The sequence below is a fragment of the Phaseolus vulgaris genome, chromosome 2 (genome assembly GCF_051622355.1).
Source record: "Phaseolus vulgaris cultivar YP4 chromosome 2, ASM5162235v1, whole genome shotgun sequence".
Classification (NCBI taxonomy): Eukaryota; Viridiplantae; Streptophyta; class Magnoliopsida; order Fabales; family Fabaceae; genus Phaseolus; species Phaseolus vulgaris.
In genome coordinates this window covers 45,494,524-45,513,199 of record NC_143499.1, presented here as the reverse complement: position 1 = coordinate 45,513,199, position 18,676 = coordinate 45,494,524, and the positions used below count along the sequence as shown (strand labels likewise).

The 18,676-nt window shown below is 32.1% G+C and overlaps 3 protein-coding genes across 3 annotated transcripts; 1 reads left to right on the top strand and 2 right to left on the bottom strand.

Moving 5' to 3' along the window:
• Window positions 1-50: 50 nt before the first annotated feature.
• On the bottom strand, window positions 51-1,775 carry LOC137812557 (uncharacterized protein At4g14100). Its single transcript, XM_068614629.2, has 2 exons — window positions 1,138-1,775; window positions 51-518 (listed from the first exon to the last, which is right to left on the bottom strand). Exons 1-2 carry the CDS (start codon window positions 1,607-1,609, stop codon window positions 310-312), a joined length of 681 nt encoding a protein of 226 aa, XP_068470730.1. The 5' UTR covers window positions 1,610-1,775; the 3' UTR covers window positions 51-309.
• A 2,766-nt stretch (window positions 1,776-4,541) lies between these two features.
• On the bottom strand, window positions 4,542-7,066 carry LOC137812555 (NAD(P)-binding Rossmann-fold superfamily protein). Its single transcript, XM_068614627.2, has 4 exons — window positions 6,920-7,066; window positions 5,902-6,163; window positions 5,450-5,644; window positions 4,542-5,209 (listed from the first exon to the last, which is right to left on the bottom strand). Exons 1-4 carry the CDS (start codon window positions 7,009-7,011, stop codon window positions 4,814-4,816), a joined length of 945 nt encoding a protein of 314 aa, XP_068470728.1. The 5' UTR covers window positions 7,012-7,066; the 3' UTR covers window positions 4,542-4,813.
• Window positions 7,067-9,754: 2,688 nt separating this feature from the next.
• Window positions 9,755-13,529, top strand: APC3 (Mitochondrial substrate carrier family protein). The gene is made up of 5 exons (XM_068614621.1): window positions 9,755-10,193; window positions 10,358-10,959; window positions 11,905-12,687; window positions 12,830-12,920; window positions 13,036-13,529. The coding sequence occupies exons 2-5, from the start codon at window positions 10,524-10,526 to the stop codon at window positions 13,226-13,228; spliced, it is 1,503 nt and encodes a 500-aa protein (XP_068470722.1). The 5' UTR covers window positions 9,755-10,193; window positions 10,358-10,523; the 3' UTR covers window positions 13,229-13,529.
• The last annotated feature ends 5,147 nt before the right edge of the window (window positions 13,530-18,676 follow it).

Genomic DNA, 18,676 nt, shown 5'->3' with positions numbered 1-18,676 from the left:
CATATATTAATATGAAGTCATCTTTCTAACTAAATAAGGAATCTAAAATATAACAAAACATAAAAATAATATATTGTCTTAGGTTAAATGGACAATCTTCTTTTGGGAACGGGCTTGTTTACAGCAGTGTTGGATACTGAATGTCGAAACATTGTTCAACAGGAACTCAGACCTCGAATTTTCACCACGTAGGTGATGCAATCACTGTTAAGATGCTCTAAAAACAATTTAAGACACTCTAAATTATTTCAAGAAATTATTGTACGTACTGCAAAGATAAAGTGCTAATCCATTCTCACTCACAAATAATTACTTAGCATAAGCAGAATGTGGCATCTCTCTCATTAACATCCCATGAGAAGAACCACCAGGAACAGCATCTTCTGATTCTAAGACAAGCGCATTCGTTTTGTTCGATGACTCGTTCTCGATCTCACCAAAACAGTACACAGGAGCCTGCCAATATTCATCCTCAAGCACTGCACCTACCTCAAATGTCATCACATGAGCAACCATCCCTGCGCCCACCATAACAACACCCATTTATTAATCATTTATAAATTAAAGACTAAAAAAACATAAATAGCTATTAACGAGAATAACGATATTGCAGAAAAGTAGTAGCATGATTAGTTAGAGTAATTTCTAAACAAACACTTAAAGGACAAACAAATGAAAAAAAGAAATCAGTTTCTCCATTAGCTAAATTAACTTGTTTACGAACTAATTTATAGAAGTTATTTCCCTATCTTCCAAAACCTGATTTTAATTCATCTATAAGCTAGTTTTAGTTTACTAATGAGCTTATTTAATTTTTCCTTTCCTCTCTTAAAAGTGTTTATGAAAATTTTCTTTCAAACATAAATTAGAAGCAAATGACAGAGGACATGTTTGTTCTGCAGTTGGAATTGTCCAAGCCCCTTGTTGAATTCAATTGACGAAGACACAAGCTCTCAGTTCAGCTGAATTTCGGACTGTTCCAACTGAAAAACAATGACCAATCACACACAAAATGGCAAACAGATATTTTTTTTTGAATTCTTGTCGAATGAGGTGTCCGCACAATAAAGAGAATTGGGAAGATACTCGTGTTCACAGATTTAGTGTGTAACAGAGTCTGATGGAGAATTGACTAACCGGAGGAGAAGATCCACTTGACGGGTCTTCGAGTGAGGACATCCTCGTAGTAGGTGATGAAGTCGACTTTCTCCCAGGCGTTGCAGAGGAAGTTGTCGACATACTCCTGGCCGAGGTAGTTAGCGCCGTGGAGCCAGTTGGGGCGGAGAATGCCAACGTCGAAGTGGATGATTTTGCAGGTTTTGTCGAAGGGTTGGAGCGTGTAGTAAAAGGAGGTTCCATTGTCCCATTCGAGGTCGAATGTGAGTACGCCCAGCTGGTGTTGGATAATGTTGAAGTTGCGGCCATTGGGCCAGTCGTACCATAAGTCCGTCTTCTGGAGATTGCCGCTTCGGTTTATGAACAGCACCGAGTGAAACTGGTGCGGCCAATCACCTGGAACTGGAATTGAATCATTCGCTGTTGTTAATAAGGAATGTGGAAGAAAGAGAAATAAGAACAATACATTAATGGCTTCCGTTGTAGAGACCATTGCAAATACAGGGAAAGCAGGGAAGAAAAAGAAGATAAGGAATGTGGTGTGACTGTGATTGTGACAATGAAGTCTTCAATTTATGGTTCCTCTAATCAGAGGGTATTTCTGTGAAGATGCTTCGGATTTGTTTAGTTTAGGGCTTTGTTTTAGTTTTTATCATCTTAAGCTACTAATAATATTGATTATAGATAAATAACATAACTCGATGAAAATGTTTTGTTGACGAAAACATTTATATATAAAAAATGAAAAAGGTAATGAATAATTTCTTTTTAACATTTTCTATTTTTAATTTGTTTTCAATAGAAAAGGTTAACAGATAAAATAATTTTAAGAAAACCAAAAAAAAGATAAAGACCAAAATTGAAACCTATGCAGAAAGACAGAATCAAAATTTTCTTTTCTCGATAAATCTTAAAACAGAGGTTTACATCAGACATTGCATATAAAATATGAGACAATTAATCTTCTTCCAACAATTACAAACGCAGAACTATGCCAATGCATGTGCGTAAACAGGACTGCACCATGGAAATATTGAATTAACATATAAAGGGGATGAAAGAGTTTAAAACTTATGGAACAAAGGTGCAATTTCACTCTTACCAAACATATTTTGAATGAGAAACACAATTAGAACGGAAAAGAAGAATCCAGAATCAAGCATTTCAACATATGTGTCTCAAACTTGAGCAACAAGTTGCTATCACATTTCCACTTTTTATCAGAACAAAATCATCAAACAAACTACATTCATCACTAACCTTCCTTCTCAATTTACAGATTCAAGATCTACTTTGCTCATAAAAGTGTACAAATAAAGCTGTTAAGTTCCATAGGTGAAAAATCAATCTTTCCTCTCCAACTTCTTTTAGAATAACCTCACAAATTAGCAAGAAGAGAATCATCACTCCATCCTTTATTGTACTATAAGAATCCACATTTTCCATTTAAGTATTCCACACATAAAAAGGCCCTCTTAAAGGGGACACATCAAAGATTAACAAGAAAACTGACCTGAATTAAATAAAGCATTTGATACATTGAAAAATTTCTCAACCTTTGCATAATCGTAATTAATTGAATTTGGAACCCATTTTCACATACGAAGAGGAAAAAGGTCCCAAAAATGCTTAAAACAAGAGAAATTATTAGGTGTCCAGGACCACCACCTCTCTATGGTCCTCCTCCTACCAATGTTCATATAACACATACTTAAACTTTACTGTTTACAAGAAAGAATTAGCAACACTTGATTATGTGTCATGTGAAAATTACCGAGGACCATTTAATAATTTCTCCGAAAACACCTAGGATATTGTTGCCAAGACAATAGGTTCTTTTAAATAGATAAGCATGTTACCACCAAAATACATAAAGTGGAAAAGAAAGTACCAAGTCAAGAACATGAACAAGAACATGCGATTTTCATCCAATGAGTGAATATTGTCCTCCACCCATTTTCGGAGCACCGAATTGAGAAGGGGAACCTGTGGAACAAGCGTCTTTTGGTTTCTTCGTTGGAAAAATCGATATTCAGAGTGTGAGAGTGAGAATGGTTACACAACAAATCAGTTTAAAATTGCACAAAACCCAAGATCTCTCGTTTTCTTACAAGAAAGAAAGAATACCTTTGACACTATTTCAAATTTTAAGGATAATTTTATCCAACAAATTCATAAATACATTTATGTGGTTGTTTAAAAAATTTCTCTTTCTTCCACCGCACCTATGTTTTGTAAGATACAATTAAAAAAACATAAAACTATTTCTTTTAAGTTTACCCCAACATGTTAAAAAATTGTAATAAGTGATTTCATGTTCTATTTCTATCTACTTATCAATCAAGGTGCAATTTGGAAAATAAATCCTTACCATATAGAAAAATAAACAAAATGTTTTGAAAATTTAGAGTTGTATACAACTCTGAATTTAAAAATAAATAAATATAATAAAAGATAATTTTAAAATTAAATAATATTAAAATATTAAAATATTAAAATAAAAAATATTATGAATTGTAATGTGATTGTATAAAAAATGTAGGTTCTCAATATATCATTACTCAAACATTTTTAAAAGAGAGGGACGAGCCACAATTTTTTAAAATGAGGGAAAATTATAATGAAGAAGATAAGTGTTAAAATAAAGAACACTAATAATAATATATGCATACTAATAATAATATGTAAATTGAGTAAGAAAAAGAAAGAATAAGCAATTTGAAATCAAAGACAATGAAGAACATCATTAAAGTTGACAATTTGGCCTATAAATTATTAGTCAATTTTAATTCATTCTTAAAAAAGTCTCATTTTATTGCTTTATTAAGTGAGTGGGTTGAAAAACTCAAATCATATTTTTTTATGTAAAGTGGGTTAGAATTAACGTGGTGTATAAGAAATTTGATTCTTCCCATTTTGAGGTTGATTTTGAAGTTATAACACATTTTGATACCGAGTCTTTTTTCCTGCAACGTGTAAATCAAAGTTTTTTTTTCTCAGCACGTGTAAAACAGAGTACAAGTTCTTGAGATGGGTTTACTTGCTTTCTATCTTCAAATTTTTATTTAGATAGAAAGACAAAAAAAAACACTTCTAAATAATTATGATTACAGTTTTTAACCTTATTTTTTTTATTTAAAATTCAAGTATTAAATTAATAAATAAAATAAATAATTTAGATAGTGTAATATTAAAAAGTTATTATAATAAATAGTTGAATTTTATTGAAATACATGGTAGTATTGTAACATTTGTTCATTACTTTATTGAAAGGCCACACTAGCTTATTTAGTAAAATTGATTAATCAAATAGTTGATGAAGTAATTAAGGTTATGTTTCACATAAACTGAAAGATGATAAATAACATAACAAATGTTTAATAAAATTAGCAACTTATGATATGAGAAAAGGAAAGATAACATAGTTGAAGTAACAAACATGTAGTAACTTCCTTTTCCTTAAGCATCAGTGATCACTGATTTGTGATGAAACATCAAATATCTAGAAGAATGAACTAGTCACTAAAAGAAAATGACTTAAGAGTAATTAATACTACTTTTTGAATGTGACATTGATAAGTTGTGTTTGGTAGTATGTAAGTTTCAATCTGAAAACATGAAATAATTTGTACCCTTATGATGCAGATTTGCTTAAATTTTGTGAAGATGATATGAATGTGATTGTTGAAGGAAGTGGTTAGAAGTTAATTTCCCGTCTCTCTGCAAAGAACTTGCCTGTGATAGCTTGGTCAGGAAGAAGGGAAAGCCAGACTCCAGAATCAGCACCATCCTCAACTGAGACACTTCCTGCATAACCAGTGAGAGCAGTTTTGACCCAACCAGGGCAATAACTGTTGATAAAAATCTTTTCACCATCTGGTCTCTCAGAAAGCTTGTTGGCCATGAACCTTGTGTAAGCATTCACTGCTAGTTTTGACATTGAGTAGTCTGTGAAAGTTGGAGGCCATCCTCCTGATTCCCAACTTCCATCTTCCACTTGTTTCAGAAAAGTTCCTACCATCTCATCAATTACTTCCTCTGTAAGGATTTCCATATTACTTAGTTTCTCCCTCAATTCTTCATTCTCCAATCTCTGCAGTTTATGTTAACTCCACCAACTTAGACTTCTCATTTTATATAATCATCTACCCTTTTTCTTAAGAACATGCAAACTAAGCTCTTAATCTTCAACTGATTAGAATCGGTAACACCTCTTATGTCGGATGTCGAAAACATGTATCAGACACACATATTATTAAGTCGTAAAATTGATGAACAGAATCATACACATTAAAATCTTGATAATATATCATGCAACATATTATTTACTTACATTTCGTTTGCCGTTTAGTCGACCTAGACGCGAGCTCACATTTACGATACGTCCACCAGCAGAGGATGGCTTCATCAATGGAATCATGGCTTCAATCATACGCTTGGTGCCAAAATAATTTGTTTCAATAACCAAACTAGCATGTTCAACGGAATTATTAGACCCAAAATTAAAATTAACACCAGCGTTATTTATCTGCAGAGAAATGATATTACAGCATAGTTAGAAACATAATAAGCACAAGCTGGTGTTATAGGTAGACTAAAAACAAAACTATGCAGTCTTTATGCTTTCATGTAACTTCTTGAAGTATCCTTTCAGCTCAATTTCATGTTACCTTAACCAAATCTAATTTTGCATTTTTATTTGAATATAAGTTTCCAACAATTTGGCACTGGTTCAGTTGCAGTGGTCTTAAGTAGCTGCTGCATATGCATGTTTTAGAAGCTTACCAGAATGTCTAAGCCACCATAATTTTCCTTCAACCAGTCACAAAACTCGTTGATGGAAGAAGTGTCAAGAATATCAAGCTGATGACATGCCACATCTTGCAGACCACCCTCTTGCAAGACCTTAATTGATTCAACACCAACACTAGCATCTCTTGATGTTAGTATTACAGTTACTCCATGATCAGCAAGTTGTCTAGAGATCTCAAACCCAATTCCTCTGTTTCCTCCAGTAACCACAGCAATTGTTTCCTTTGACCACCATCTATGCATAAGCACAAGATTAAACACAGGTGGAAAAAGAGTAGAATCTCTATTCCATGAATTAGGGATTGTCTCCTCAATTTTCATCCAAAAATCAAGGGTTTGAGTTGAAGATGATATCATCTTCCTTTATATGAATGAACTCTTCATTGATATGGAATATCTTTTATATTACAATCACCATTTATTGTTGGACTTATAAGGCAATTTTTATAGAAGTGAACTAGTTTTTCTTATATTTTACTATAACAAGAGTAACAATACACTTTCTAACATATTTCTTCACACATATTTTTCAACAATTTAAAATTTATTGTAAACTACAAAACCATGATAAATTCATTAAATACTAAATTGCATGATATATTGAATAAATTTCAATAAGAAAAACATAGTATGTTCACAATTCACAATAGTGTATTCCCAACATTTATCTGGTACAAAACATAAGATATAAATACATAATATGTAAAAGAAGATTATTCTAAAATGTTATTCTAGTTATAGTTGAAGTGTCTTGCAAAACATTTAATATAGTGAGATCATGGGAAAAAATGTTAAAAAGGAATCTTATTTAAATCCTTGCCTAATAGGCAAACAATCATCTGGTTTTGGCTTAAGCAATGGCTAGTTTGAACCATTAATGTGTGTTTGAGAAAGATTGATATGGAACAATATGCAGGTACTATATATCTTATCAGAAGGGAAAAAGTAAATGAATGAACATAAAAGATGAGAAGTAGATTGGAAAAAGAACCTCTGGTGATCAGCGTAAGGAATTGTTCTGAGAAGAGATATCTCTTGCAACCTCTTATCTTTTCGGTCTTTAGATTTTTCTTTGTGCCCCATGTCTTTTACCTCTGTTGGTTTAGCACCAAAAGCAAGTGGTGTTGAAGTTGAAAGAGATGAAGGTTGTATCTCACACAGAAACACACATGCACCAGATGAGTGGCAATGCATGCATGCCACGTTCTTGGTCTCAGCACAAATCTTGGCTTTTCGGTCAAATGTGTAGAACTATACTTCAGGCAACAGATCAACTAAATTTTGTTTTAAGCTAAAATTCTTACACCATTCTCAAAACCAAGATGGCCAATTCTTCAACCATTACAATTATTTGCTATTCTATGCAAGTCTTTTCGTCTTAATATGTCAACAACATTAATGTTCTTTATTCTTTCTTCTTTGCTTCAAAAGATACCCCAACACAACACCCACCTAAAATCATTTTTTCAATTATATTAGGTATTAAATGGATGTGTTTATATTTGTAAATTTTAATTTTTTAATTTATAAAATAAAGTAGGTGTCTATAATTTTATTTCTTTGTAAATTTTTATTTATACATCAGTTATTTGAATTACATTATTTTGTAGTGGATGAGTGAACAATGTAATATGAAAAATAAATGTATCATTATAAATGCCGTGAAGTGAATTATTAAAATGATAAAATAAATATTGTGAATATAGTATTAATGAAAGTAAATACTGTAATATAAAAATAATGACCAAAAATAAATCCTATTTATGTAGAAGGGATTGTATGCTGATAAGTTGACTAATTTATGATTTATTTATAGAAAATCTTTTCATTGGTATAATAGGTTTCCATCTTGTCCATTCTTAAAATTCTTTATGAATAGGTATAGTCTATCTATGTATCGTTTTTGTTAACATATGAGTTTTGGTATAGTCTCTCTGTATTTTTGTATTTTTTTTATGATTGTTGTTACTTGAGATGTCAGTCTATCTAAGATCTTAAGTTGTATAGTGATGCTTATCATGAAAACTTTTATTAAAAAAAATCTTATTTATGTAAAAAAAGTAAAGGAAAACCAATATTTTTTATTCTAGAAGGAAAACGAAAATGAATAATCAAGTTATTTTAAAATATTTCCTTATTCTCGTCTTTAATTTTTCATAATATAAATATTTTAACAAGTATTTAAATTACAAGAAAATAAATAATGAGAATATGAAGTAGCTCTTAATCTCCTTTTAATTTCTCTTAGCTACCATTTAAAATAAGACATGATTATTAAAACAATCTCAACGATTGTTTGGAGCAAATTTCTTTTCAGGAATCCAAAACCATGATTCCTAAGAATTACCAAACGTGAGAGAATCATTATTCCTAAAAATAAGGGTTTGGATTGTTATAAATATTCATATCATACTTATGGCTAAATTACCAATTTGATTGTGATGTAATGTAAATTTAGTTTTTTAAAAAAATGTTTATTTTAATTTCTAAACATATAAAAAATCCTATGATAATATCTTATTGTTAAATTTAGGTTTAATTACCTTTTTCGTCCTTATATTTATAGTCAATAGTCAATTTGGTACAATGGTTTTTAAAAAATTCAATTTGCTCCCTAAGTTTTTTAAAATGTATTCAAAATGTTATAGTTGTAGTTGTAGCTGCGTGACTTGGAGCGCAGCTCACCATCGTAACTCACGATCGCACCACAGAATCGAATGACGGGAGCACACCTCCGAATGGAATCGATGCAGGGAAGTGCACCACAGAATCCAACCAGAGGAGCAATCCTCGTATCAGAAACCCTAAATCAGAAATTCAAAATCCCCAAATTGAATAACCTAAACCCAGTATTCACCACGTAGCTTACACGTGTCTGCCACATAAGCACCACTTAACGCCGTTTGGTGATATTTAACAGAAAGGACCATTTTGAATACATTTTAAAAAACTTAGGGACCAAATTGAATTTTTTAAAAATCACTGTATCAAATTGACTATTGGCTATAAATATAGGGACGAAAAAGGTAATTAAACCTTAAATTTAATAAGACTACTTTGTTATTAAATATATTTTTAAGAATTAATTTGAAAATAAATCAGAATTTTTTTTTTTATTATGGTACAATATTTTCTCCAAGAAAATTATTCAGTAAAAATTAATTTTAAAATTAAAAAATAACTAATAACGATATTGGTTAAATTAGTAGAATAAAAATATTTTTTTAGTAATCTAATTTTTATTCATATATTTTGTTGTATTTATATTTTTATAATTGAGATTATGATATATTTTGTTGTTTTAGAACATAATCCCATGATGATCAGGATAGAAAATATATTATACTAATAGATTTATCAAAGACACTTGAATAAGATAATGTTGATAGTGACAAAATAAGGTAACAATCTTTCCTATATCATATTACCATAATTTTTATCTTTATATTTGTATTTTAAAAATTTTAATTAGTTGTATCTTCTATTCTATCCCATCCATCTCTATCTCTAAACTAAATTTCAATTTTTTTTTACAGAGAAAATATCACTAATTAAAAATATTCATTTACACTATTTTTTTATGATAAAATAATAATACAACTTATATATTGATTTTTTTTATTATCATATGTTTTATTGTAATCTAATTTATACATTTTAAGTTATTTATTAAAATTCAATTATACAAAGTAAATATTTATATTTTGTAGCTAAAATACTAATTAAAAAAAATATACATATATATATAAGCTCTTACTAATAATTAAATTAGGCTTATACAAAACCTAATTATGTATTACTTATACTTGATCTTAAAATATAATTTGATATTTGATTTGAAAATTAGAAATGAATGCTCCTAAAATGTACCAAGAGTGAAAAGGAAAGAAAAGGTTGGATATAAATCATGATAATGGAGACAGCTTGAGAGGAATATCCAGATAATAATAACATAATATCCCTTTCTTCTATTCATGTTGTTTTGATGAAATATAATATCCCCTTTTCTTCTCTACCTGCTTAGCAACCAAGGATAACGCAACACAATCAGAATCACAACTTGATTCATCAGACAATATGGACAACCTCTCTCCCCTCTTTAATGCTCACATTCAGTTTCCACACAAACACTATATAATAACAGATTCATTGCCTTTTTTTTATATATAGTATATATATATACACACATATAGTTTGTGTATATATATATATACATATATTGCTGCATAAATTGAAAAAACTGTTCTCACCAATTGCAATTTCAGGTATCTTCTTCTTCTTCATCATCATTGTTCTTCCTATTATCTTTTGCACCATCACACTGCACACTGTGCTTAGTCCAATTAGCGTCAGGAGATTCTCTTTTCTAACTTTCTTCTACCCTTTGACCCATCCCCTTTAATTCAATCGCTGGTTTTCTTTTTTCCAGTTGGTGGTTTACGACTTTTGAGTTTCGAGATTTTGACCCTTCCAACCCCACGTAACCGCTACGCAGATCTGAGGCCAAAGTTAGCATCTTTAAGTCCTTGAAAATTCAAATGCCCCATTGGGTACCTCCAATTTTGCTGAGTTTTGGAGATTCTTAGAAAAAGAGCATGTCCGGGGCAGGCCAAGCCATAGACATGGAGAACGTGGGGTTTTCGAAAGCGAAAGCCGATCATGGCCGCGGCAAGAAAACGGGTCCGGTTTCGATGGATCACGTGCTTCTTGCCTTACGTGAGACCAAAGACGAGAGGGATCTTCGAATTCGGAGTCTCTTCAATTTCTTCGATGCTGCTAATAATGGGTACTTGGACTATGCTCACATTGAGGCTGGTTTGTCTGCACTGCAGATTCCCCCTGAGTATAAATATGCAAAGGAGCTTTTCAAGGTGTGTGATGCTGATAGGGATGGTAGGATTGATTACCGTGATTTTAGGCGCTACATGGATGACAAGGAGTTGGAGCTCTATCGCATATTTCAGGCCATTGATGTGGAGCACAATGGCTGCATTCTCCCTGAAGAGCTTTGGGATGCACTTGTCAGGGCTGGTAGGTATTCTTTTACCTCCTTCAAAATTTAATACTACCCATTTAGTTCATTGTGTGTTGTGCCTCATGGCTTCTAATTACTGCATGTCAAGATTTTTACATTGTCCATCAATTACATGTTAGCATAATTGAACATGTTATAATATATGGTAAGGTCCGTTGGCTTTTGTAATGATTATTTTGAAGTTTATGGCTAAGATGGTTTTTGAATAATTGACATGCCTAAGATGATTTCTGATTGATTCATGATGCAAAAATCTTTACGTTACACGATGCATGGAAGTTAAATTATTATTTAATTGGATTTGCAGTTATTTAATATCTGCCCTCTTCACCATTATGTGCTTGTAGTGTGTTTAGTATGTTGTTGGCTGTTCATTTTCCGTGAGTGGGCCAAGACATGTTGACATTCGATGTTATTTCTTAAAATTGAATTGCATCTGGTGGTTGTGACGGGGTGCGATTATTTCTAAATTGTATAATTCGGGCTATAAGGGTTTGATTTACAAAGGACATATGTGGTTGTAGTCATAACAGTTATGTGTGAGAAAAGTTTGAGCCCTACCACTTGAGAGAGACTGCAGGGCTTTTACATTTTTTCACAAATGTGCCCAATCCTTGTGATTTCTGAATTTGTTTCTTTTGAAGACGTTCCAGTGTGTTGTTTATGGATTAAAAAAAGAAGGGAGATAGAACTTTTTGAATAATTCTACAAATATGAATGATGCTTTAGATTTGTGAAGCCTGCTTCAACTTCAATCTTTGAAAGTAAACTCTATTGTGCTTGTTACTTATGTTCTTCGTTACTATTTTTTATTTTTTGTATGTGGTGATTTGTTCATATATTTATGATTCTTATAGGTTTTCTAGATGGTATTCCTTGGTACCTTTGTGTGAGTTTTTCTGTTGTATTTATTGTAAGCATATTCAGCTTCTATGTTGCAGGGATTGAAATTGATGAGGAGGAGCTTGCTCGCTTTGTGGAGCATGTTGATAAGGATAATAACGGAATTATCACTTTTGAAGAGTGGAGAGATTTTCTTCTACTTTATCCTCATGAAGCAACTATTGAAAATATATATCAGCATTGGGAGAGGGTGTGCCTTGTTGACATTGGGGAACAAGCTGTCATTCCTGAAGGCATCGGCAAACATGTGCACAGGAGCAGATATTTTATTGCTGGGGGAATAGCAGGAGCTGCTTCCCGTACAGCAACTGCTCCTCTTGATCGTCTAAAGGTGGTCTTGCAAATTCAAACTGGACGAGCTTCTATTATGCCAGCAGTGATGAAGATATGGCAACGAGATGGTTTATTAGGGTTTTTCCGAGGTAATGGACTGAATGTTGTCAAGGTAGCTCCAGAGAGTGCCATCAAGTTTTATGCCTATGAAATGCTGAAAAATGTCATTGGAGATGCTCAACAGGGAAAGAAGGATATCGGTACTGCAGGAAGACTTCTTGCAGGTGGTATGGCTGGTGCAGTTGCACAGATTGCTATCTATCCTATGGATCTTGTCAAAACTAGGTTACAGACTTGTGCTTCTGATGGTGGAAGGGTTCCAAAGCTTGGTACACTTACAAAGGATATATGGGTCCATGAGGGACCTCGGGCTTTCTACAGAGGACTTGTTCCATCTCTTCTGGGTATGATTCCGTATGCAGGGATTGATCTCACTGCATATGACACCTTGAAAGATCTATCAAAGAGATATATTCTTTATGACAGTGGTATGATATTACTGCAACCACATTATCTCTTGAACATAATGATGTTATTTTACCAGTTTGTATTTTTTGATTAAAAATTAACTGTTCTAAAGTATTGAATCTTTGAAACTTAAAAAGTTCTATTCTTTTTTCTCCTTCACAGATCCTGGTCCTCTAGTACAACTTGGATGTGGGACAATTTCAGGTGCTCTTGGAGCTACTTGTGTCTATCCGCTGCAGGTTATTCGAACAAGGTATAAAGCTCTGTCAGTAGTAATGTTATTTATCAGTTTTGTTCTTTTACTCTAGGTTTCTTATTGATACATTCTGTATGCTCTTTGTTGACATAACTTTTTTCATGATTCTTAGGCTGCAGGCACAACCTATCAACAGTACCGGTGCTTACAAGGGAATGTCTGATGTATTCTGGAAAACTCTTAGGGATGAAGGCTTTAGAGGTTTCTACAAGGGGCTCATTCCTAATCTCCTCAAAGTTGTGCCAGCTGCAAGCATTACTTATATGGTTTATGAAAACATGAAGAAGAGTCTAGATCTTGAGTAGAGGGTCATTGTGAAACTGGCTAATTTCAAATATTATAAAGCCGTGAATTGTTGATGGTGACGAAAAAGAACAGAGAATACTAGTCCTGTAGGCACTAATACAGATAGTCATTCTTCCGAGGATATCTTAAAACACGATTTTGTAGTCAGAAAGTTTTTCCCCATGCTTATCTGAACTAAAATATTGAGAAACTAGGTTGTACTCTAGATATACCAAGGTAATAGGTTATCCTTTCAATCTGTACTTGTTCAACTATTTCATATAGTCAAAAGCTACGGCACATAATTGTGTTTCTCCTCTATTTTCATGTCATTAGAAATTCGATTTACCTAGAAAAGTGACGTATTGAGTTTTAACTGAATAGAACTGATGGATAGAATGATGACAAAATGAATTTTTATCATATTTGTTGAATTTACACTGTAAACTTAACTCTTCATGCAAGTGCAAGGAACGTGGGTTGGAAACGAAATATGAATTATTATCGTGCTTGGGTTCAGTACAGAGAATTGCTTTAGAGGAAACCTTGGACTATTGTGTTTAAGAATGCCTGTGAATAAAGTAATAGCTGTCTCTTGATCATTTTGGTCTGCTACAGGATAAAAAGATCTCTTTCCTGTTTAGCATTTGGATTTTCATATGCCTAACTTTTGCACTGTCTTGTGTGGTGTTTTGGCAGAAAAACCCTTAGACATATCTAAGAATCTTTTCAGAGTGATGAGATCACTTTCTCATACGCGTCTTTCGAATGAATGATCACATTTTATGTAATACCGAAATACACCGAACCACTTTCTAAGGTCATTTTATCTGATATTGACCCTGTCATTGGCATTTAGTTTGTGGAAGCATGCAATGTACAATGTACAATGCATAATGCATTCATTTCTGTTTATGACATCACATCAAGTTTGGTAGTTGAGTTAGGTGTAATATCATTGTGTTAGGATGCACATGAACCATATATTGCATAAAACTTCCCATGTGATATGCACCGTAATCGTTCATGATCACTACCTATCACTAGCTTGGCACACTGAATATGTTCGTCTGTATTGGTACTTGTACGCGTAAATTGCATACTTAAAGTTTGCGTATTCGAAACACGGACATGTGTTAGGCAAAAGGATTATGAAAAAGTGTGGAGTGTGTATTATAGAAGAAAATTGAAAAATAAAGAATAAGGTTTTGTTATTCGGGTTTGGCTTATAAATAGAGCCAACCATGTAGAGTGAGGGTGTGTATTTTTTTTTTTACGGGATTCTTCCATTGTGAAAGGAAGGGATTGCTGGTTGTTGTGTTACGATTGTGACGGCTGGAATAATATCTTCTTGCGAGGGAAGAGTGTGTTTCCGTTTAAGGTGTGAAACCTTTTAAGAAGACACGTAACAAAATTGGTTCGACTAGCCGGATCAAAAGGAATAAGAGAAGGCTGGAAACATTGTATGAGTGATAGCTTTCAGCTTAGATATGGATTAAAATTGTAACATAAAATATAAAAGAGATTAAAATAAAAAATGGGTGATCATCAAGTTCTTTCACAAATAAATTTTTCATAGGTCATCTATCATCACTAAAACATCTATTGGTTTAATTAGTATCAACTTTGTTTCATGCATATACTCTATGAGATGCTTATTTCTTTTATCTCGAATCTAATTAGCACAATGTAAATTAATTAAGAAACTAAAATTTAATATAAATAAGACTCTCAATCATTTGTTCAAGTACAACCTCTAAAAAAAAGTTTTTCAAAAGATTATAATATTAAAATAACTGCTATAGATAATTAAAATAGAATATTAAAACAACTGTTATAGAGAATTACAAAAAAAAAAACTATCAAAACTCAGAACTCAATGGAAAATTACAAAGGAATCAACAACAAAAATTTAGCCTTCCATCTAGAAGCAAAATAAAAGAATTAAAAAAAACTAAGTCTAGAATGTCATCAAAAGTCCCCTCTTTCTTCCTTTTAAATCTCTTTTATAATATTTTTTTTTCTTGCACAAAATCGAATTACAAATTTGTCTTTTAAAGTATATTTTTTCCTGAAGGATTTTGCAGAATAATTATTACAGAAATTTGAGAAAATATACCTTCAACAATTTACATTATTCTGTGTTTGAGAAATTAGCAGGGACTAAACAAATAAATAGAAGGGTGGATGATTACATAATTTATTTGAAGTGTTGATGTCAGAGGCTCCGCATATAACTTAGTAAGAACTTCCGGGGTATTTTTTGCAAGATTACATAAATATCCGTGACCCATGATCCCAAAGAGTTGATGAGGACATGGACATTCTGAAAATCTCAATTTTTTATACCAATATACTACAATTCTCAAATTTATTATTTTAATATTTTTATATAATTTAATTATAAATTTATTTTTTATTATATTTATTTATTTTTAAAGTAGAGTGGTATATAACTAAAAAAAAATAATGATATTTTGATTTTTTCTCCACTTTACACTCACAACAAAATATTAATAAAAAAATGTCTTTAATGAAAATATAAAGAAAATACAAAATGTTAAAATAATTTTCAATGTTAAATAATCATTTTTGAAAAAAAACCTAAAAGTACTAAAAGTGGATGAGTGGGCAGGCTTCTTTTAGGCTCTCTTTGGATTGAGGAGAAGAGGGAGTAGATTTGTGAGAATTAGAGAGGATGTGTGAGAATAGGTGAGGTTGTTTGGATTGAGGGATGATAAAGTGGATTTGTGAGGATGATTTATTATAAATTTACAAATTTATCCTTGTTATTAAAAAATATTTGAATAATGAATTATGATTTTTTTTTAGGTTTGAATTAGTTAAATATTTTTAATATATAATATTCATAAGTATTTATATTTTTTAATAAAAATATTTTTTTAAAATTGAAATAAATTTATTAAATACATTAAAATTTATGAAAATAATATTTATTATTATATTTATTTGTTATTATATATATTGTTGATATTATAATTTTATTTTTTATTTTTATTATTTATAATTATACGTTGTTATTAATAGTATAATTAAATATTTTTGAAATTATAAATAATAAATAAATTTATATAATATTTAATTTTATATATTGTAATAAAATGAATGCAAAATGATATTTTAGTAAAAATACAATAATCCACATCAATCCACCCTTAAAACCCTTGAAACAAACACAAAAAAATATCCCCTCCCTCTCCTCTCATTTGGAAGCAAACACACCATTAGTTTGGCTAGCAATGGAAGAAATGAGTCTTCCAACACAAGAGATGTCCGTTCAACAGAGATCTCGGTTGAGGGATGAAGAAACAGGAGATCCTGAACCCTTCCTTATCCAGAATATGTTAGAAGGAGAGTGGAAGGGAGATATCTTCACTGCGGAAGGGCTTATAGTCTTGGGCATGAGTGTCTTCATAAGAATCTGCGACTTGTAATTCTTGCCAAAGATGATGGTATAGGAGAACCCGGGGAAATGATTTTTCATTTCTGAAAGAAGAATATGAGCATAGGAAGTGTCAACAGATGGGCTTCTCAGTTTTTTCAGCTAGAGGACTTACGTAACCAATACAATGAAGTTAAAGAGGGATTGAAAGGAAAACCAATGTTGCTTTTGATTGACAGTGGAGTTAGCCATTTTTTATTTCATTTGATTAACTTGGGTTGCAACTGGAATCAACCCTTCTTATAACGTAAGGTTAGGAGATGGGCATCGAAAAGGAACAAGTGGGTGTTGCATGGATGTGGAGGTGAAGCTAGAACAATATATAATTAAAGAGACTTTCTTATTGTTTCAGTTAGAAGGGTTACATTTTATTTTAGGGGTAGCATGCATCATGGACACTATGAGTCATTAGTTGGACTGACTAACGCACCGATTACATTTCAAAGCACCATGAATACTATTTTACAATCTTAATTCAGGAGATTTGTATTAGTTTTCTTCAATGACATTCTGATATACAAAGAAACATGGGAATAGCACCTAATATAGTTGAAATAGGTTTTAAAGACTCTCCAACGACACAAGTTTTAGGCAAATAAAAAGAAACGTGAATTTGGAAACAAGAAGTGTAGTATTTTGGGTCATGTGATTTCGGGGAAGAGAGTTTAGATGTATCCTCAAAAAGATTTTTATCATCATGAAGTAACCAATACCCAAATCTTTAAAAACTTTGAGGGGATTTTTAGGCCTCAAGGCGATGCAATAGCTTAAGAACGCTATCACCACTGCACCCATGTTAACGATGCCAAATTTCAACCAACCCTTTTATATAGAATGTGACGCATCGGGCAAGGGAATATGAGTTGTTTTTATCACAGAATAAAAATCCAATAACCTTTTTCAGCAATGTTTGGCCGAGTTTTCTTTGACAAAATCTATATACTAGAAGGAAAGTAAATGTTGACAATACCAATTTTTCTTTCATGATTGCAGCAAACACTTCACTTTATTCATGGCTTCCAACAAAACAAAGGAAAATATTACATTTCCTATACGGATATATCTCAAATCACTCACTAACCTCACTACCTGAGTCCACCGTTAAAAACTTTCAAACTGATTAAAGAAAACACAGTAAATGAGCTAAACATAAATATGATGAAACTGCAGTCTGTGTCTCTTAGATAGCTACAAGGTTTTAAATTGCAGTTGTGCACAATTTCATCAAATGATGTGCTACTGTAGGCAAATATGAACGATGTGACAACAATTGTGATCATGTTACGGTCGAAATCGTGGCTGCAGACTGTTTTTTAAAACCTTATTGAAGCTGAATAAGCAGCGCAGGTGCAGCTTTGTGAATTGAACCTGGAAGAAAGGCTTTGCCTTCCCTAAGCCTTTATGAATTGCCTTTTTGATTGTACTCCTCTCTTCAGAAGGAGAGTAGCATAATACTCAAGAGCCCAACGTCGCTTTCATCTTCCTCTTCACTTTCTTCTTTCTCCATTACTTGGCTTAGATAGCAATTGGAATGAAGGACATTGGTGGTTTCAGATATTGCAAACATTCAAGCATGTATATAAGCACTCCAAATGCTCAGATACGTGGAAGGATTACCTTCAAGTCCAACTTCTAAGCATGGAAACCGACAAAAGAAAACAGATAAGCCTAGGCATTAAAAAAAAGAAGGAAATCACATCTCCATCTATAAAAATGTATTCTATTAAGCACACTTATTGTTGTTCTGCTTTAAACAATTCTCTCAGAAATTCCATTCAAACGTCTCAGAACCGACAGGGAAGGATAATTAAAGATTAAAGATGGGAAAGAGGGTTTGAAAAAGAGGTGAAAAAAATTGTTAGAATAATTAAAGGTGGTAGGTTAAAGCAGTGTTCGAGACAAAAGAGGGAAGTGTAAAGAGAAAATAGAGTTGTGGATGAGCACTTGCATTTAAAAAAATGTGGGAGAATGAGTTGGTGCTTGAGAAGATAAATACTAAAAATCT